This window comes from Salvelinus alpinus, chromosome 35 (genome assembly GCF_045679555.1).
Source record: "Salvelinus alpinus chromosome 35, SLU_Salpinus.1, whole genome shotgun sequence".
Taxonomy (NCBI): domain Eukaryota; kingdom Metazoa; phylum Chordata; class Actinopteri; order Salmoniformes; family Salmonidae; genus Salvelinus; species Salvelinus alpinus.
This window is the reverse complement of record NC_092120.1, coordinates 16,375,504-16,397,848: the sequence shown is the minus strand read 5'-3', so window position 1 is coordinate 16,397,848 and position 22,345 is coordinate 16,375,504. Positions and strand designations below refer to the sequence as shown.

The 22,345-nt window shown below is 41.5% G+C and overlaps 1 protein-coding gene across 3 annotated transcripts in view; it reads right to left on the bottom strand.

Moving 5' to 3' along the window:
• Nucleotides 1-22,345, bottom strand: part of LOC139564643 (Na(+)/H(+) exchanger beta-like) — a 44,551-nt gene that overhangs the window by 20,502 nt on the left and 1,704 nt on the right. For all 3 annotated transcript variants that reach the window (XM_071384353.1, XM_071384351.1, XM_071384352.1), the window contains exon 2: nucleotides 760-1,223. In XM_071384353.1, the coding sequence (XP_071240454.1) occupies nucleotides 760-1,223 (464 nt within the window). The remainder of the gene's footprint in view (nucleotides 1-759; nucleotides 1,224-22,345) is intronic.

Below are 22,345 nucleotides of genomic sequence, written 5' to 3'. Positions count from 1 at the left end.
TTTTTTGGGGGGGGGGGGGGGGGGCATATGGCACAGACTTTTCCAACACATCTGCCCTCAGAACTTAATCAAGTATATGATGCAAAAAGGTGAGGTTTTTGTTCTGGGTTTCCGAGATGAATGTTTTTACAACATGTTGTCCTGGTATTGCATATAAACTGAACATAGCAGAACAATTCTGCACACTTGCGCCCGTCTGCCCCACAATATTAAAATGGTTCGGCTGAACTACCGTTAATTTAAGTCTCATGACTCCAAGGCTATTTTAAGTGAACTGGTCCTCTCAAAACAGCCAGTGTGTGAGGACAGTGTAATCAGTAAATATAGCAACAGGAACCACTGTGCCTCACAATATACGCCACACTTAGCACACGACTTTAACCAAAGCAACTTACAGAACATTAGTGTATTTTTAGTAGGCCTATGCAATGCCTGCTTCATGCAAGGACGCAAACAGTAAAAGAAAAAAACTCCAAATGTTTTTTCTACTTTATATTTTCAATGACCAACCCATAAGAGAGAGATGGTCCATCTCACAACTGTTTCAGCAGAGGAAAGAGAAGGAAGTCATGAGAGAAAATAATTGAAAATAGATTTGGCCTCCTTCTGAAAATATAGTTTGGTTATATTATATTGTACTGCATGGCATTATCTATTTTGGGGGGAAACCCTGACTGTAATTCATTAATTGATTGTCTAGAATTGCATTGTACTGTATTGCCCTGCATAACACTGCATACCACCCCATCCACCACTCACCACAGTGACGGCATCATTGAGCAGCGACTCTCCGAACACCAGAATGTGCAGCAGCTCGTTGATGTGGATCTCCTCAAACACAGCCAGCACGGCCACCGGGTCCACGGCCGAGATGATGCTCCCGAACAGCAGGCAGGGCAGCAGCTCCACCTGGCTCAGGTACGTGCCCTCGATCTGGCACACGGCGTAGAGGAGACCCCCTACGAAAAAGGCGTTCCACAGGGTGCCGACCACGGCGAACATCAGGATGGTGCCGATGTTCTCCATGAAGGGCCGGATGGGCAGGAAGTAGCCCGCATCCAGGATGATCGGGGGGAGGAGGCACAGGAAGAAGAGCTTGGAGTCCAGCACGGGGGGTACCTCCTCGCCCACCAGCTTGATGAGTCCGCCGACCAGGAGGCCCACCACAATGAGCAGACAGGACTCGGGCACGATGCTGGACAGCCGGGGGATCAGGTGGAACCCTGAGGGAGGGAGAAGGTGATTAGATGCATTGTTCTCGTTCATTGTTCTCAAGGTTTACACTTTCTAGGCGGGATCTGGAATGTACCAGTCACCTGGAACTTCAAACTCATTGAAGATAAGGACCATAAAAACAATCACCAGTGACTCACTGAACCTGTTGAGTTGCAAGCCCCACCAAACGCATATTCAGAATAGACTTAAGTGGAACAGAATCACATTATTTGTTCTCTTTTTCAGAGCTAGTTTAACATGCCAGTGCTTGCCTGCACAAGTGCCATTTCAAAAGACTAGAACATATCTAGGCCTCGTAGATGAGCAAATTCCTCATAATATGAATCACGTGACTCCTTTCAGAGAGAAACCACACACAGACCATTCTCATAGTGATCATATGACATTGTCACTGAGGAAAACTTGACTGAAAAAGGTTAACTTCAACAAGACGTTAACTAGGCTTAGTATGGGGCCTCCCAAGTGGCGCAGTGGCCTAAGGCTGTGCCACTAGAGATTCTGGGTTCGAGTCCAGGCTCTGTCGCAGCCGGCCTGCGACCGGGAGACCCATGGCGCGGCGCACAATTGGCCCAGCGTTGTCCGGGTTAGGGGAGGGTTTGGCCGGCAGGGATGTCCTTGTCCCATCGTGCACGCTGACACGGTCGCCAGGTGTACGGTGGACGCACACCTCTCCTGAGTCCGTACGGGAGTTGTAGCAATGAGACAAGACTAACTACCAATTGAATACCACGAAAAAAGGGGTAATAAAATTATTTTTAACTAGTAACAGTATAACAGAAAAAGATGGTCATTTTTTCCCCTGATAGTTTATTTCCTAATCCAATTTTATTTTTTCAAGTAAGCTATTACAATTAGCTGCCATGGCAACACAGTTTGATTGTCTCAACATTGACTAATGCAGGCTCAGACAGGCTAGCCTAGTCCCATGGCCCAGTTTTTCAAAACGCTTAATCTGGATCAGAACGATCCGGATTCTGTAATCCTATTTTCTTGCTATCCAGGATCAGATTGATCTGGCTGTTTTTGAAATAGTTTGAGACAATAAATCGGATAGGATCTTTCTGATCCGGATACCACAGAATCAGGATTTTCAGTGCTTTGAACAGGCCTATACCTTGCCATCTACTAGACAGGTTGTGGTCCTACCTCTAAACTGTCATAAGGAAACAGATGAGTAAACCACATTAATAATAAAAGGGATCTTGATTAAAAAGAAGAGAGCCTGAATATCACTTATAAAGTAAGTAGATGCATTTATTTGACACTTCTCAATAACAAAATGACCACTTAGGCCAACCCAAACTGTGGTCAATTTAACACAATGAAACTTTGGTTTTCAGATATAAGAATGTTTTTTTAAACATCCTTACTTTAGTTACATTGAAATGTCTTGGTTGTAGTGCATTTCACCTTTCTAGACCCAAAGTGAATCCACCTTTCCAGTGGGATCAAGATAATTCCAGATTTTCGGCATCAAAACAATCCTAATCACTATCTTTGAGTGCAAAAACGACATTCAAACCTGATTCAAGGTCAGATTGGACTACCAAATCCTTATCCCTATACAGAGGATCAGAACCACTTGTTTTTATAGTTTTGAAAAACCCAATTCTAACATTTAATCCTATCTGATTGCAGAAATCAGATCAGATAACTTTTGAAAAACTGGGCCTGGGAAACTGCTAAACGAATGCCTTTTCAAGCCTTAAGTGGAAACTACCTGACAAATGTTTTCAAGGGGGGGAAATAGTTAAAATGTCTCGTTCTGACAGGCTAGCCCATCAATGGAGGGCATCTGAATCTGTGACCCATCAAATCCCATTACTCCTAAAGCCTTTCTGTAGTCTGACACGAAACCCTGACACAGAATCAACACAGTGTATATTTACATTGCTGCCGCATGAGGGTAGGGGTGGCACTTTTTGGCAGCACCATCTGGCCTGGCTAGCACAGGGTGTGATCCCACTGGGACATAGAGAGGAGATGAGAGGCAGGCAGGCAAGTAAGTAAACTGCCCTTCAACGCTCACACCTCACGCGCTGAGCATAGCTAATTAGCATGTCATCATTCGCAGACTGTACTGTTAGTCACGTAACGGTCCGTGTTCTTTATCACCGTCAGAGGTTTTCAAGGATAAGGGGTCAGGAGAGGAACGTGTAAACAGCAGGAGTCTAGCGCTTATGGTGGAAAACAGTAAGAGCCTGCAAATTATAAAAACAACAAACTTTGTCTTAACTTCTTATGACTGAGATCCCGTTAACGGGATCGATATGACAACAGCCAGTGAAAGTGCAGGGCCCCAAATTCAAAACAACAGAAATCTCATAATTAAAATTCCTCAGACATACAAGTATTTTACACCATTTTAAAAATAAACTTGTTGTTAATCCCACCACAGTGTCCGATTTCAAAAAGACTTTACGACGAAAGCACACCAAACGATTATGTTAGGTCTGCACCTAGTCACAGAAAAACCCAGCCATTTTTCCAGCCAAAGAGAGGAGTCACAAAAAGCATAAATAGAAGTAAAATGAATCACTAACCTTTGACAGATGACACTTATAGGACTTCATGTTACACAATACATGTATGTTTTGTTCGATAAAGTTCATATTTATATCCAAAAATCTTAGTTTACATTGGCGCGTTATGTTCAGTAATGTTTTGCCTCAAAAACATCCAGTGATTTTGCAGACAGCCACATCAATTTACAGAAATACTCATAATAAACATTAATAAAAGATACAAGTATTAAACATGGAACTTTAGATAAACTTCTCCTTAATGCAACCGCTGTGTCAGATTTCAAAAAAACTTCACGGAAAAAGCACACCATGCTATAATCCGAGTACAGCGCTCAGAGCCCAAATAAGCCATAAAGATATCCGCCATGTTTTGGAGTCAACAGAAGTCAGAAATAGGATTATAAATATTCACTTACCTTTGATGATCTTCATCAGAATGCACTCTCAGGAATCCCAGTTCCACAATAAATGTTTGTTTTGTTCGATATAGTACCTCATTTATGTCCAAATACCTTCATTTTGTTCGCGCGTTCAGTCCAGTAATCCACATTTATGACGCGCAGGTCAGACGAAAAGTCAAACAATTCCATTACAGTTCGTAGAAACATGTCAAACGATGTATAGAATCAATCTTTAGGATGTTTTTAACATAAATCTTCAATAATGTTTCAACCGGAGAATTCCTTTGTCTTCAGAAATGCAATGGAAAGCAGGTCGCTCTCACGTGAGCGTGCATGTTCAGCTCGTGCCAGACACCTGACTCAAAGAGCTCTCCTTCCCTCATTCTTCACAGTAGAAGCATCAAACAAGGTTCTAAAGACTGTTGACATCTAGTGGAAGCCGTAGGAAGTGCAAAATGACCAATATCCCACTGTATATTGGATAGGCAAACCTACAAACCTCAGATTTCCCAGATGATGCCTTCTTGAACATACAAAAAAAAACTGCAATCTCCCGGGTATACAGGGCATCTGATGTTTTTCATCAACTCAGTCAGCTGGAAGGCAACACTTTCAGTGTTGGACACACTCTTTCACGGGCTAAACAAAGCCATTTATGGAGTCCAGAACACTGCCACGCACTGCTGCTGTTTTAAAGCACTACCGCTCTAGCGCAGAGGAAGGTCCAGTGAGAAACGGCCCAAAGAGGCCTAATCTTCCCAGAAAGAGATGTGTGGTGCTAGGGGCACTCTTCTCCTTTCAACCGGCCTCGTCAGGAAACTGGCACCGTTCCACAATTCACAGGAAGCATCTTCTCCATGTGGGAAAACAAAAGAGTTAAGATAACACTGACTAATTGGAGGGCACTTACAAAAGGCTCAGGCCACCTGGCTCAGCCTTTTCTGTGGAGATATGAGCATCACTCTTGCGAAGAGGGGTTTGTGAGCTTGATGTGTAGCCTACCGTGTTCACTCAGACTTGTGTTCATGCACAATATGCAGAGAAAATAATTAACCCCTAACTGATTTAATAGAGCGCGGGCTGTTTTAATTAAACAGACAGAAGCTTACATCTCAGCCCCAGCCAACGACATTACAGAGTTAGGCTTAAGTAAGTGGTGACTGAATATAAGCTTCAGAAACAACCTGTGCCAAACTACTTCTGAGGAGCTGTCGGAATGCCTAAGTCAACTGACTATAATTATTTCCTCACAGCAGATAACTGCGATGCAAGAGTTTACGAAATCCTCGTCAAAATCCATTAAAAGCACACCCTTCAACATGTGAGCAACCATGACCAGTGGAAAATGCTGGTACTAGTACACAAGACAGTGTGGTATTCAAACTTTTTCAGCCAGGATCCCATTTTGTCACGGCAGAATTTCTGGGGACCCCATTTTTTTTACCCAAGAATTTCCCATGACTAAAAGATACATTTCGATTTTCACATCAACAAATAACCTTGCATTCATAGCACTGTCATTCATTTTCAATACAATCAATATTTTTTATATTTATCTTTCTCAAACTTTTGTATATTGCCCCATACATTAATTTGTACTCAACATTTTTTGTTCCCAATTTTTTTTTTTTATGAAAGATAAATAAATAGTTGACCCCATTGCAGTTCCCCCGTCGCGACCCCGACATAAGAGCTTGTTGGATGTGTTGCCGGCTGAAAGAAAACAGTGGGACACAGCGTTTCCTCTGGACATTTCCTGAAAAGCAATAACGAGAATTGGAATCTGTGTCCTTCCAGAATTGACTAAAATTTAAGTGCAATTGACCCCAACCCTGATGCATATCCTGCAAAACATAGTTTCGGTCCCTAAGGGAAGTGTGCCTTCTATTTCCTTTGAGTAGTGAATCTGATCCAGAGGGACTTCGGGTTCCCAGACTTCCAAATTCTGAATCACAACCCATAAATAACCTGGCTGCAGCAAGTTGTCAAATCCCAGAGCTTTGACAGGGAACAGGACACCAAGGTTGTATGCGTGTCAGTGACTGCACGTGTTTGGAAAGGTTTGAGCTGTCAGCACTAGGTCTGATGCATCTCCTCAATGCATTTTCTGCTATCTAAAGTTGTCACTATATCATGACATTTCTCAATGCAATGTTTTTTTACGGTGTCAGTCAAAAGACTGTTTGAGAATACAAGTCTGTTCTTTGACAGCAAGGTTTCCCACTTAAGGTCACACATCTTGCTTTCGGGTAGTTGTGATCTAATTAGTGTTTTAAACACATTGTTCAAATATAGGCAGAGTTGGAGAGTAATTGATTACATGTAACGGATTACAAAAAACTAACTGTAATCCGTTACCAGCTAAAAAATATTGTACTCAGATTAGAGATACTTTTGAAAAACAACATTATTACTTCTCGGATTACTTCTAAATTCAGACAGGATGTTTGTGAAAGAAATCCTTGACACCTTTCTGTTCTCTCAATGACATTCCAATCAGCATTGAAAAATGGCGCAAGTTTAAGTTTGTTCCGCCTGAGCGAGTCTGACTAAAAGTCAGACCACTATAATGACACACCAAATGCATTTGATGGATCACTGGAAAAGAACAGAAATAGGCTTTTGTAGGCTACAGTCCAAAGCTATGTCTTCCAATGTTGCGACTGCTGTCGGCATCCAAAGCTTGTCCAACTTCAATAAACGCTTGGAGGTAAAGACGACAGCAGTGATATCTACACGATGTGACTCACATTGCCGCTCTCTCATTTAGCTATTTGCGCCTTACGGATTGTGGTTGATGCGGATGGCTGTTCACAAATGTGTGTGTATTTTAACTTAATGGTTGAAGAAGTTTAAGCTGCCTATCAAACCACTGTTCTTGCAACAGCTGCATAGTGCAGATCCCAGCCTATGGAGTTCATCGCTTTTAAACACCTCAGGAGCATTGTGCTCCATTCTGTAAAAAACAAGTTCAGTTTAAGAAGACCACGAGTGGGGATTTCAATGTGCATTCTAATGCCTGCTGATATATAAAAAAGAAAAGTCCATAGGCTTAACACTCAAACTCGCCTACTTTGAATAGACTTAAAATGGGAAATCTGTAGTTGTTACATCCATATTTGGACTTACAAATTAGAGAGAGAGAAAGAGATATAAGCCTCATGAGCCTAGTTCAACTGTCACACCCCATGAGAACCTCAAATATAAGCTTGTTTTTCTCCAATGTTTGTAAACATTGTAGATGTAAACAAACACTGTACAGCCTCAAAACATGGTTAAAACAATCATTTGGATGGTTATCTATAGCTCTGTCTATTCATCTGAGAGTGGTTACATTTCTCCAGGCCCATTCCTCAGCTTTTTACTAAAATAGAGGCGGGGTGCCCACTTTCTTATTGTTTCAACTGTGGATTCACCCTTTAAACAGCTTCAAATTATCGCGATATCAGTGTCACCAACAAAAGGTAAATAATAGGCCTAAAGCAAATGCAGCATATGATATTCATTTTTCACATGCAAATAGCACTTTTCAGTAGTGCTCAAAGCACGCCATTCCATAACAACTTGAATCAATGAGCCCAATCAGTCCTCCAAAACAACAATATCATAAACAAAAGAGTAGGCTAATAAGTCCTTCGTTTTTGGGTTATGCTCATGTAAAACAATTTGGCTAATCTATTCTTCCATAATTTCAAATCCTGTTCTTGAAGATCAAGGGGTATTACATTATTTTTAAATGACTGGAAATCTGACAGACTGTTTTTTAATAGAAAGATATAACCTAATCATATTAGATGTAGTAGAAAGCAATGGACTAGTAGAAGCCTACATAACTAACCCATAAAGTAAAATGCAACAACCATTTATGGCCAGCTATGTAAAATCTTACATTGATTTATCCTGAAATAGATGTCGTTCAATTGGTAACACTCATTTATGTCTTCTTCTAATGCCTCTTAAGGGGAAACTAATCTGAAAGTAACCTGATTACAATTCTGGACAGGTAACTAAGGTAGCAGATTACATTTATAAAAAGTAACCTACCCAACCCTGAATATAGGCATACAGTATATACATTACTAAAAGAGCGGCAGGTTCATGTTGCCAGGCTATTCCAACCTCTTGCAATGACATCGCAAAATAATTTATCTAAAGGAAAAATGCCACAAAGTCTCGAGAGACATTAATTACAGATACTTTCATGGAAATAAAAGCTCAAACACACCGGTAGGATTGTCAAATGTTTACTTGGGTGTCGGCCATCAGTCTCTTTGTGTTCACACAGCAAAGACCTTGGAAGTAGTCAGCCACTCAGCCTTGCTAAAATAGACCAAACCAGAAGGTGGCCGTAGCGTTGTTTGGTAATGTATACGGTTGAAGTCAGAAGTTTACATACACCTTAGCCAAATACATTTAAACTCAGATGTTCACAATTCCTGAGATTTAATCCTAGTAAAAATTCCCTGTCTTGGGTCAGTTAGGATCACCACTTTATTTTAAGAATGTGAAATGTCAGAATAATAGTAGAGAGAATGATTTATTTCAGCTTTTATTTCTTTCATCACATTCCCAGTGGGTCAGAAGTTTACATACACTCAATTAGTATTTGGTAGCATTGCCTTTAAATTGCTTAACTTGGGTCAAACATTTCGGGTAGCCTTCCACAAGCTTCCCACAATAAGTTGGGTGAATTTTGGCCCATTCCTCCTGATAGAGCAGGTGTAACTGAGTCAGGTTTGTAGGCCTCCTTGCTCGCACACACGTTTTCAGTTCTGCCCACAAATTTTCCATAGGCTGGAGGTCAGGGCTTTGTGATAGCCACTCCAATACTTTGACTTTGTTGTCCTTAAGCCATTTTGCCACAACTTTGGAAGTATGCTTGGGGTCATTGTCCATTTGGAAGACCCATTTACGACCAAGCTTTAACTTCCTGACTGATGTCTTGAGATGTTGCTTCAATATATCCACATAATTTCCCTTCTTCATGATGCCATCTATTTTGTGAAGTGCACCAGTCCCTCCTGCAGCAAAGCACCCCCACAACATGATGCTGCCACCCCCATGCTTCATGGTTGGGATGGTGTTCTTCAGCTTGCAAGCCTCCCCATTTTTCCTCCAAACATAACAGTGGTCAATATGGCCAAACAGTTGTATTTTTGTTTCATCAGACCAAAGGACATTTCTCCAAAAAGTACGATCTTTGTCCCCATGTGCAATTGTAAACCGTAGTCTGGCTTTTTTTAATGGTGGTTTTGGAGCAGTGGCTTCTTCCTTGCTGAGCGGCCTTTCAGGTTATGTCGATATAGGACTCGTCTTCCTGTGGATATAGATACTTTTGTACCTGTTTCTTCTAGCATCTTCACAAGGTCCTTTGCTGTTGTTCTGGGATTGATTTGCACTTTTCGCACCAAAGTACATTCATCTCTAGGAGACAGAACGCTCTCCTTCCTGAGCGGTATGACGGCTGCGTGGTCCCATGGTGTTTATACTTGCGTGCTTTTGTTTGTGCAGATGAACGAGGTACCTACAGGCATTTGGAAATTGCTCCCAAGGATGAACCAGACTTGTGGAGGTCTACAATTATTTATCTGAGGTCTTGGCTGATTTCTTTTTATTTTCCCATGATGTCAAGCAAAGAGGCACTGAGTTTGAAGGTAGGCCTTGAAATACATCCACAGGTATGTCAATCCACAATTATGTCAATTAGCCTATCAGAAGCTTCTAAAGCTATGACATAATTTTCGGGAATTTTCCTAGCTGTTTAAAGGCACAGGCAACTTAGTGTATGTACATTTCTGACCCACTGGAATTGTGATACAGTGAATTGTAAGTGAACTAATCTGTCTAAACTATTGTTGGAAAAATTACTTGTGTCATGCACAAAGTAGATGTCCTAACCGACTTGCCAAAACTATAGTTTGTTAATAAGAAAATTGCGGAGTGGTTGAAAAATGAGTTTTAATGACTCCAACCTAAGTGTATGTTAACTTCCGACTTCAACTGTACGTGCGTATTGCTTATGGTCTAGATGCCAAGCCATCTGCGCTAATGTTCCTATTTAGTATAAACCCCTTGTTGGTACTAGCCAGATGGCCACAGCTAGATAACTACCTAGCAAGACAATGAAGAAACAATTTAATTCACTCTCCATAATCCCATACTGCCAGTGCCAGCCCAAAGCCAAATGTTTAGCTAGCTAGCTAACGTTAGCATATTCGCTGGCTAGCATAACATAGCAGCTGTTTCATGGAAACTAGCTAATCCATTGTGATTCTAGTATAATGTCAAAACTAGCTAGAGGTTAGCTAGCTTGGAGGAAGCATTTACTGTTGTGTGCATTGCGTCTGTGCACTTAGCTATCTAGCTATCTAGCAACCCATAGCCTACATTGCATATGAAGAGTGACTGGCTCATACGTGAATGAATGGAGAAAATGCCCTCTTTTAAAAATACATTTGTTGGCTCCCCCATGTGAAGGTCTGTGCTCTCTGACTGGCTCAAAGTCAAGTTCTTGGCCACTGACGAGTGTTGCGGTAGGTTTGTCTCTACCGGGTCAGAACGCAGCAGGTTCAACTTGTTCTAGCAAGAGAAGGAACGGCCTCCCACTGTGATAAGTACCTATCGGAAATCTATCGGCAGTGAGATTCTCTGTGCGTTTCATGCTTAAGACGTAGCCTGCAGGAAAAGGGGCAGACCGGTCATAGTTGGATGGACTAAAGTGATTACGACTGCAACCGCTAAACCGCCAGATATCAAACTGTCAATTCAGGACTGGAATGCTAAATTACCCATTATCCCTCATGTGTGACTATGGGGGACAAGGGTTTGTGTGAAGACTGGCTGACGAGGAAGGGAATGACTCATCGCCCCTGGACAAGGAGCTCTTTCACCTCGAATGGTCTGTGTTAGTCCTCCTAGCTAGGTCACACCCAAAGGCTTAAGACAATACAAACACAAGAGAGGGCAGGTAGCAAGCAGAGCTGAAAAACAAAGGTATACTGTATTACATATTGTTGAGCTCCTGTCAGAAATTGGTTAGGCCTAAACACTGGAGGCACTTTTGATGTGCCTGAAGCTCCTAGCCAGATGGATGACAGCTCACACATTCTCTAGCGCGGGGGGGGGGGGGGTCAAACACACGGCCCACGTGGTTTGAGAAAAAAAATGTATTTAACATTTTTGAACACCGAAATGAAAGCTAGACAGTAAGGGAGGATCGGACATTCCAAAAACGATAGAGGACCATTTACAAATTGAGCGGGGAAAAAAACAAGGCCCTCTGGACCTTGAAGAGCGAATGCAGTCCATGTGGAAAAACGTGTTTGACCACTCCTCTGCTCTAGCGGCTCACTCCAGTCATGGCCTCCAGTAGTATTCACCCTCTTCAGTGGCAAGTACATATCACATCTGGAGATAAGGTGGTACATGGGGGAACATTGGGATCAAAGACAGCTACCAGTGACTGATTGCTGGTATCCATATCCATATGTATGGATGTTATGGATAAGTGTACCTCAGTGAGCAGCATGGTACTGATAAGCCATGGTGGGGTCAATGGAATGTCCCTTCTAAACCTTATTTCCTTTCTGGTGTTTATCACATTTGGTCTCTATCATTACTGTGCCTCAAACTGACACCATGTTGGATATATTTTATTTAATTTAAATAGGTCAGGGCTGCAATGACAGATGTTTCGACCCCGCTCCTCTGGAAACGTCTCTCAAAGCTACGAATCTGGATCTGTGTTATTTCACTCACAGATTTCTCTACGTAGCTGCTACTCACACTCCACCTCCCTTCATGTTTCTCTCTTTACTCACCCTGTTTTGAACCATGATGATGTAGATCGTCTCTGCCCATATTTCTGAACTGAAATAAAAACCCTGCGGCGATATTAATTGAGCCTATATTTGATCAAAGTACCAAGAATAACATCTGACTACTTTATTAAAATAAGACATTTCCAAGCCATCGTGCCAAAACATCATCCTGTCAGGGTCAGTGACCAAATCCACAATGCTACCCCGATGCACAGGCTGAAATAAACAGACGAAAAGAGGCAGAGAGAAAGAAGTGTCTGGAGTGCTCTTTGTGAAAGTGGGTATTATTTTTTTAAACAACCTCTTCATTAAACAAAGATCTCATCCTGTAGTAATTGGCAATGGTGGTATTTCGAAGCCAGACATTCTTGATTAGAGGTCGACATCGGCATGGGCCGATTAATTAGAGCCGATTTCAAGTTTTCATTGCAATCTACGAGGTGACTGCGTGGCAGGCTGACCACCTGTTACACGGGTGCAGCATCAAAATGACCTTATGGCTGCAAGGAGCCATGGTAAGTTGCTAGCTAGCATTAAACTTATATTAGAAAAAACGATCAATCTTCACATAATCACTAGTTAACTACACATGGTTGATGATATTACTAAGTTAACTAGCTTGTCCTGCATTGCATATAATCAATGTGGTGTCTGTTAATTTTTCATTAACTGGCAACAGCCTACTTCAAATTCACCAAACAGGTGATGATTTAACAAAAGCGCATTCGTGAAAAAAGCACAATCGTTGCACAAATGTACCTAACCATAAACATCAATGCCTTTCTTAAAATCAATACACAGAAGTATATCTTTTTTTACCTGCATATTTAGTTAAGAAATTCATGTTAGCAGGCAAAATTAACTAGGAAAATTGTGTCACTTCTCTTGCATTCAATGCAAGCAGAGTCAGGGTATATGCAACAGTTTGGGCCGCCTGGCTCGTTGCGAACTGTGTGAAAACCGTAATTAATTTGCCAGAATTTTACATAATTATGACATAACATTGAAGGTTGTGCAATGTAACAGCAATATATAGACTTAGGTTTGCCACCTGTTCGATGAAATACGGAAATTCCGTATTTCACTGAAAGAACAAACGTTTTGTTTCGAAATGATAGTTTCCGGATTTGACCATATTAATGACCAAAGGCTCGTATTTCTGTGTTTATTATATTAAAATGAAGTATGATTTGATATAGCAGTCTGACTGAGCGCTGGTAGGCAGCAGCAGGCTCGTAAGCATTCATTCAAACAGCACTTTACTGCGTTTGCCAGCAGTTCTTAGCAATGCTTGAAGCACAGCGCTGTTTATGACTTCAAGCCTATCAACTCAAGAGATTAGGCTGGCAATACTAAAGTACATATTAGAACATCCAATAATCAAAGGTATATGAAATACAAATGGTATAGAGAGAAATAGTCAACGCGTCATAATTCCTATAATAACAACAACCTAAAACTTCTTAACTGGGAATATTGAACAACTGGGAATATTGAACCACAACTTTCATATGTTCTCATGTTCTGAGCAAGGAACTTAAGCGTTAGCTTTTTTACATGGCACATATTGCACTTTTACTTTCTTCTCCAACACTGTGTTTTTGCATTATTTAAACCAAATGAAACACGTTTCATTATTTATTTGTTATTATTATTTATATTAAGTTAAAATAAAAAAGTGTTCATTGTTCATTCAGTATTGTTGTAATTGTCATTATTACAAATTATATATAAAACATTTTTAAAAATTGGCCGATTAATCGGTATCGGCTTTCTTTTGTCATAAATCGGTCGACCTCTGAAATTTCAGATGGACAATTCATTATTATTTTTCTTGCCAATGAGGTGCATGCCTTGGATTTTAGACTGATGTAAAATCAAGATCTTCTGTGGCAGAAGTCTATTGAGACAGTCTTTAGTGTTGTCACAATACAGAAATTTGACTTCGATACTCAATGCCATCACGATTCCAAAATTATACCACGGCAAAAGAAGAAGCCGTATTAGCCATTCACAGAATGACTCTTAATCAAGAAAGATAAAATGTAGCTACTGCTCTGTACAATTGTCGGGCATCTTTTGGAGTTAAATATCAATCAATTTGACAGCCATGTATGCATTAATGCAAGTATTCTCTGCCGTCAGGGGTACACCAAATAAAAATGTGATTCGCATTTTTTTTTAAAGATATGTTTTTTTAAAATAATAAAATTAAATGTTTCACATTTTCAAACAGTCCATTTAGTAAGGCCCGCATCCATAGAGACACATACCAGCTCTACTGGTAGTACTGCTACTACCAGCAGTACTACACCTGCACCTGTCGATGACACAAGTTGTTCTGCTTCCACGAGCATATCCAATGCTAGCATCAGTAATTCTACATTTGTTGTTAGTCCAGCTAGCATGAACACTGACAGTTGTGAATCTGATGCAGCCGAAGAGCTACTGCCCCCTTACACGGGAAAGCACCGAACAGACCGGGACGTTGGACCATCGAAGAGGCGCAAATATGATGAGAACTACATTTATTTGGGGTTCACTTATACTGGGAGTAGTGCCTTTCCTCAGTCACAGTGTGTTATATGTGCAAAAGTACTCTCACACAACTCGATGAAACCTTCACTCTTACACAGACATTTAGAAACAAAACATGCCAATTTGAAAAATAAGCCTAACATTACCGTTATCTTCTTGCATTGTAAAGTGCTGTATAGAGGTTGTTTTGCGAACAGTAATTAACGTTTTCAACATTTCATGTTGCATTATTCAAGTGTCTTAACTTGTGCAGCATGAGGTGGGAGTGAACATGTTGCAGGCCAGACTCCGTGGTTCCTCAGGACAGGCTGGCTAGCAATTTCTGTATACCGTGCAACACTGGTGGGATCTTATGCAACACACATCTTACTGGAAGTCAATTCTGAAGGAACTGGTTCAGAAATAGTTTGTGTCCTTTACACTTCTTATACTCATTCCACATATTTCTGCACCAGAGGTTTGTTTTCATAATGATTTTTGGCAGGACTCCGATACTCTGCAATGTCAACCATCAGTGAGAAAAATAATTGTTGCCCTGTCGACACATTCCAACTTCGACTGTCACATACATCCACCCGATGCTGCAACCAATTGGTGAGATCTGTCCGAGAAGACGCAAATCATATAGAATTCTAATCAAAGCTCAACGGCAAACTAATTGATGTTTACAGATCTCCATCGATGTTTAAGATACCGGAGCATTAGCCTATTGCCCTTTGAAGATTGTCACTGAGGCATGGCTAAACTGTGAAGATACATTTTAAATGTTGACATGTGAAGCCATCAGCGTGTCCCCCACAAGGGTTCCCTTGTATTCATGGTAAGGAGTGGCTATATGGCCTAATCCATCAGATTAACGTGGATCTCTTTCGTCCCCTATGCTATCGGTGACAGATTACAGTGAGCCACAGGGATGAGAAGAATGCAAAAGATAATGTCAAGCCCAAGTCTGAGACAAAGACTAGACTAAAGCGTAGGCTATCCAACACTATTCACTGCAATAATTGTAGGTCTGTATCCCCAAGACGACAATGATGAACCCTATTCAATTAGGATATTTGTTCATATGGACAATCAACCTGTGAATACCCTGGTAACACACAGACTAGTCAAGTTTTTTTTATCTATGTCGATGGGATGTAAAAAGTTAAAGAACCATATAAGCAAATAATGGGAAAAGCTTTAAAGTCGTAACACTTTGGCAGGATAGGGGAGTAGTGTTTTAGTTAATGATATAGGCCTACTTGTTATCTCTCCCAGACTTCCACACAGTCATTAAATATTAGGTCTGAAGGCCACTGTTTCAAATAAGGCAACGGTTGCATCTTCTGAATCCACTGTCACATTACTCAGCTATGGGCTAAAGACCAACTAAACGTTTCAGTGCTGGGCTTGCTTGCAGAGCCGAATGTGCAATCTTTTTACACTTCGTACACTGGAGTCGTGTCAGGTAATTAAGCTTTTAAATACTCGCGCCAGAAGCAGTGCTTAGATAAACGGATTACGTAGGCCAGGTTTCTCATTACAGCCTACTCATTTGGAAGGCATAAATTTCCTCATGTTTACGCAGAAAACCAACCGAGAACAAACTCAGATAAAATGACAAACCTGGTATTTGAGCCCACTGGAGCCATTTATCCTATTAGGTCTACTTTCAGACCACTCCTTGTTCCTGACAACTCTAGGTGATTGTAACAAGGTGACTGGGTTTGATGTTGTAAAATTAGGCCTAATCTAATTATGGTTTCCATAGGCAGGCCACGGTGCCAGTAGTAATAGATTATACTGCTTTGTGACGTACAACATCTCCGTATTGTTACAGTATGCCCAGCAGTTGTGCCGACCGCCTTTCAGGTTTATCATCCATCTCAGTTGTATGTTTACTGTAGATAACGGCCTCTTAAACCTTCTGAAAGAGCGCCTTGATCTTTCAGTGAACCATTTGTGGTAGAAACAATTTAACGAGAGATGCAGGCTCCAAGTGTAAACTCTTGAAAAGAAACAAATAGGGCTGGACTTACAGGGCTGCCCGCTGGCCCGGGGACGTTTTGGAAATCATCCATGCCAGTCAATCTACGTCAATAGGCCAGTGAAAAGTAGATATAGTGCCTAGGTCAAGGGGTCTGAATAATTTCCGAATGCACTGTATTTATGAATGTACAAGTTTGGACACACCTCATCATTGAAGGGTTTTTTTTTCTTTCGTTTTTACTATTTTCTACATTGTAGAATAATAGTGAAGACATCAAAACTATGAAATCATGTACAGTAGTAACCAAAAGTTTTGAGATTCTTTCAAGTAGCCACCCTTGCCTTGATGACAGATTTGCACACTCCTGGCACTCAGCCAGCTTCATGAGGTAGTCACCTGGAATGCATTTCTATTTACAGGTGTGCTTTGTTCAAAATGTATTTGTGGAATTTCCTTCTTGTGTTGTGACATGGTAGGGGTGATATACAGAAGATAGACCTATTTGGTAAAAGATCAAGTCCATATTATGGCAAGAACAGCTCAAATAAGCAAAGAGAAACGACAGTCCATTAATACTTCAAGACATTGAGGTCAGTCAAACTCTGGATTTTCTTTTTTTATAACTGAACGTTTCTTCAAGTGAAATCGTAAAAACCATTAAGCGCTATGATTAAACTGGCTCTCATGAGGACCACCACAGGAATGGAAGACCCAGAGTTACCTCTACTGCAGAAGATAAGTTCTTTAGAGTTAGACTCAGATTGCAGCTCAAATCAATGCTTGAATTCAAGTAACAGACACATCATCAACTGTTCAGAGACTGTGTCAAATCAGGCCTTCATGGTCGAATTGCTGCAAAGAAACCACTACTAAAGTACACCAATAATAATAAGAAGAGACTTGCTTGGGCCAAGAAACACGAGCAATGGACCTTAGACCGATGGAAATCTGTCCTTCTGTCTGATTTTCGGTTCCAACAGGCGTGTCTTTGTGAGATGCAGAGCAGGTGAACGGATGATCTCCGCATGTGTGGTTCCCACCATGAAGCATGGAGTAGGTGTGATGGTGCTTCGCTGGTGACACTGTCTGTGATTTATTTAGAATTCAAAAAAGGCACAGTTAACCAGCATGGCTACCACAACATTCTGCAGCGATACACCATCTCATCTGGTTTGCACTTAGTGGGACGATCATTTGTTTTTTTACAGGACAATCACCCAACATTCCTCCAGGCTGTGTAATGGCTATTTGACCAAGAAGGAGAGTGATGGAGTGATGCCTCAGATGACCTGGCCTCCACAATCACCTGACCTCAACCCAATTGAGACGATTTGGGATGAGTTGGACCGCAGAGTGAAGGAAAAGCAGGCAACAAGTGCTCAGCATACGTGGGAACTCCTTCAAGACTGTTGGGAAAGCATTCCTCATGAAGCTGGTTGAGAGAATGCCAAGAGTCTGCAAAGCTGTCAAGGCAAAAGGTGGCTACTTTGAAGAATCTAAAATATATTTTGATTTGTTTCACACTTTTTTGGTGACATGATTCCGTGTGTCATTTCATAGTCTTGATGTCTTCACTATTACTCTAACTAAGCTGTTAGTTTGTTATGTAGATTATTTATCACACACACGCCACACAAATAGCCTAGCTTGAGCAGAATATCATCGGGCAGAAACAACGTGCAGCTCTCAAACAACTGGTGATCACATGGAGTAGCCAACCGTGCCTACAGAAAGAATTCCTTTTTCAACAATTTGTTGTGTTATAGTCAGAATTTTAAATGGATTCAATTAAGATTATGTCACTTGCCTAAACACAATACCCCATGATGTCAAAGTGGAATAATGTACAAACTAATTAAAAATGAAAAGGCTAAATGTCTTCAGTTAATAAGTATTCAACCCCTTTGTTATGGCGAGCGTAAATAAGTTCAGGAGTCAAAATGTACTTAACAAGTCACATAATAAGTTGCATGGACTTACTCTGTGTGCAACAATAGTCTTTAACATGATTCTTGAATGACTATGTCATCTCTGTAGCCCACACGTACAGTTGTCTGTAAGGTCCCTCAGTTGAGCACTGAATTTCAAACAAATTCAACCACAAAGACCAGGGAGGTTTTCCAATGCCTTGCAAAGAAGGGCATCAATTTGTAGGTGGTAAAAAAATATATTTAAAAAATAAAAGTAAAACTGCAAGAAATGTAGTAAAGAAATTAACTTTATGTTCTGAATACAAAGCATTATGTTTGGGGAAAATACAAGACAACATCACTGTTCATATTTTCACGGCCGGCCGCGACAGGGAGACCCATGGGGCGGTGCACAATTGGCCCAGCGTCATCCGGGTTAGGGGAGGGTTTGGCCGGCAGGGATGTTTTTGACCCATCGCTCACTAGCGACTCCTATGGCGGGCCAGGCGCCATGCACGCTGACACAGTCACCAGGTGTACGGTGTTTCCTCCGACACATTGGTGCGGCTGGCTTCCAGGTTAAGCGGGCATTGTGTCAAGAAGAAGCTTGGCTGCGTTGTGTTTTGGAGGACGCACGGTGTCAACCTTCACCTCTCCCGAGTCCGTACAAGAGTTGCAGCGATGGGACAAGACTGATACCACGAAATTGGGGAGAAAAGGGGGTAAAATAATAAATTAAAATATATATCAAAACGGCTTAAATCCATAGCAAGACATGAAAATGCCTGTCTAGCAATGATAAACAACCAACTAGACAAGAGTTTGAAGAACTTAAAAAATAATATTGTACAATCCAGGTGTGCAAAGCTCTTAGAGACTTACCTGGAAAGACTCAAAGCTGTAATTGCTGCCAAAGCTGATTCTAACGCGTATTAACTCAGGGGTGTGAATACTTATGAAAAGGAGATATATTCCATTTTCAATAACTTTGCAGATTTCAAAAAACATGTTTTCACTTATGTGGTATTGTGTGCAATGGGTGTCCAATCCATGTTGAATTCAGGCTGTAACACAACAAAATGTGGAATAAGTCAAGGGGTGTGAATATTTTCTAAAGGCATAGATTAGACACATTTTTTGAAAGACCTTGAAAGTGGTCTCCCGGTGTACTTTAAGCATTGTTGTGGACTTACAACATCCAATAATAGCTTTGGGAAACTCTGGCTCTATGTACGTGCCCTCAATGTGAGCTTAGTATGGCCTGTGTATCAATAATGAATACAGCCCGAAACAGTCCTCTGCTACTCTTGCTGCGGTTGTTCCTCTGTTTGACAGTCGGTGCAGAGCCACAGTAGAAGCTGAACAATGTATAATAGGACAATACAAAACAACTCTGTGCCATGACTTGCATTAGATGGGGAAAGGATAGATATTTTTGGCTTGTATATTGGGTCATTCAAGGTGAGCATGGTTGCCACCAATCAATTGGATATTTGACATGGGACAATTCTTTTTCCAAATTAATTGTCTATCAACAACAGTGTCCTTGGATTTAATTATTGCAGTACAATTGTCTATGCAAATGCATTTACACAGTAGCATCAGCATGTCATTGTGTGACGTGAATGGATATGTTGAGTCAAAAGGTGCATTGAAGGGCCAACTACGCAATCTTATGCATTGTGAGTGTTGTAGGAGTGAGCCGAGTGGAAAAGAACTTAGCACAGATGCTCTCCATCTATTTTTCTTCCATTTCCATTCAAAGCACCTCTGTTCCAGGTGGCAGTTGGTTTACCCCAGACAAATATTGACCACAGATTAGACCAACGGCCCAGAAGGTGGGTGAGTAGGACTCGGGCTCTCAGGGAGAACAGAACAGGGCATTGCCGCATGCCATTTTAGTTTGATCTGCCATGTTTGCATTACAAATGGAGGTGTGACAAACTTGAGTCGCCAGGCATATATCAGAGGTTAGTTATTGTACCTACCTGGTCACCTGTTGCCTAAACATACTGTCGGAGTAGACCTAACCGAGCTGCAAAGCCATGTAGGCCTACCAATGTAGTCTAGTCTTCAGCCTAACTCTTCAGATATAGGCCTTATCATATCAACCCTACAGCCTATCTGATCTTTATTAGTGTTGTATACTACTACCACCATGACTCTTGGAGACGCAGGGTTCTACCTAGCATATAAATCGTCTACTTAGTTGACCTGAACACCAAACTACATGTGCTTTGATGCATTACGCATTCAAATGTGGAACATGGTCATTTATAGCAGTGTGTTAAATAGCTTGTTAACACACAATCCCTCTGTTAATGGTTAGACATTAACCGGTGCTAACCGGTGCTCCCGCACATTGACTCTGTACCAGTACCCCTTGTATATAGCCTCGCTATTGTTATTTTACTGCTGCTCTTAATCATTACTTTAATTTATTTTCTTCTTTTTTTTTTATAGGTATTTTTTCTTAAAATGGAATTGTTGGTTAAGGGCTTGTAAGTAAGTATTTCACTATAAAAGGTCTACGCCGGTTGTATTCGGCGCATGTGACAAACTAAATTTGATTTGACAGACTTTACGAGAAACAAAAGATCTACAGTACAGATTGTTGAGGTAAAACCATAGGCTAGTCCTGAATGTGGGCCACAACTCATGTGAACAATGTTTGTATTGAGGACTTCAATGTTAAGTGTAGCTAGGCCAATACATTGTTATCAGTAAATATGGTCTGTACTCTTTAGACCTATATCAGTGTTGGCACACTTGCTAGAACATTTAATAATCTGAGGATCTCTCTATCACCACACTCTCTGCAACAATAAATCATATTTATCCCAAAGCTATATTGACACATAGGAAGAACTATTGCTTAGGGGAATAAGGGACATTGATTGTAGGTCCTTATCAAATGAAGGAAGTTTAGTCTTGGAGAAAAAGACCAGAGCAAGCAAAGCCAGTCTGACAGGGCAGCAAAAGAACATCTAAATAGACAATTGATGCAGCTTTAGGCTTAAAAAAAAGAGAATGAGATCTCTGAGCAGGACACAGGCAGGAACCTGGGGCTGAGCATTGCAGCTGCCACAGCAGATTATAAACACAGGGGTTTCAGCATAATCAGAAGCTGAAGGTCACCACTGCTGTTCCCGTTTGTTTGGCTCACACTCACTCAATCTTTCACATCTGCCTCTCTCCTCCTTTCCCTGCTATCCTGCATTCTCCTTTCTACCTATTTCCCTGTCTTTCTTTCGCTCACCTCTACAATTTCCTCCCTGTTCCTCTCCATCTAGACTGTCACCTTGCCTCATCCTCTCTCCCTCCCTCCAAACCACTGCACCCAGCTGGGCGCTCTCCCCATCTTCCCCCAGGACAGTGGGCTTCCCCCCCTGGGTAAGTGGGACAGTCCCTCTCTGGCCTGGCCACAGGCTGGCACTCACCCAGACTCAATATTATGTTGCGGAGAAAATGGCAGGCTGCTGGCTCTTAGCAAATGGCAGCAGGGGACACAGCAGGGAACACTGCAGGGGCATGAGAGCACACCGCATACAGGAAGAGGAGAAACAGAGAGAGGGAGGGAGTGGGAGATGAGGGCGCGAGAGAGAGGAGAGAGAAGGGGAGGAGTGTCATGATGAGAATGAGGGAGTGGAGATGGGACGAGCACTGCATGAAGAGCAATAAACAAGTAAAGGAGGTGAGAAGTAGCAGTGCGAGATGAAATGATTGCAGTAAGGAGAAAGACAGGGAGTGGCGAGGGGACCACAACCAGTGACAAGGAAAAGGGAAGAGGATAGAAGTTAGACTACACATGAGTGTGTGTTTCCCATTGCCAAACATCCTGTGTCAACAAAACAGGAACAGTGGGCAAAGATGTCCCCTTGATGAGAACTTGCAATGATTTCAGTCTAGCCTATGCCTAAAAGTGCAACAAAAATGTGCTTAG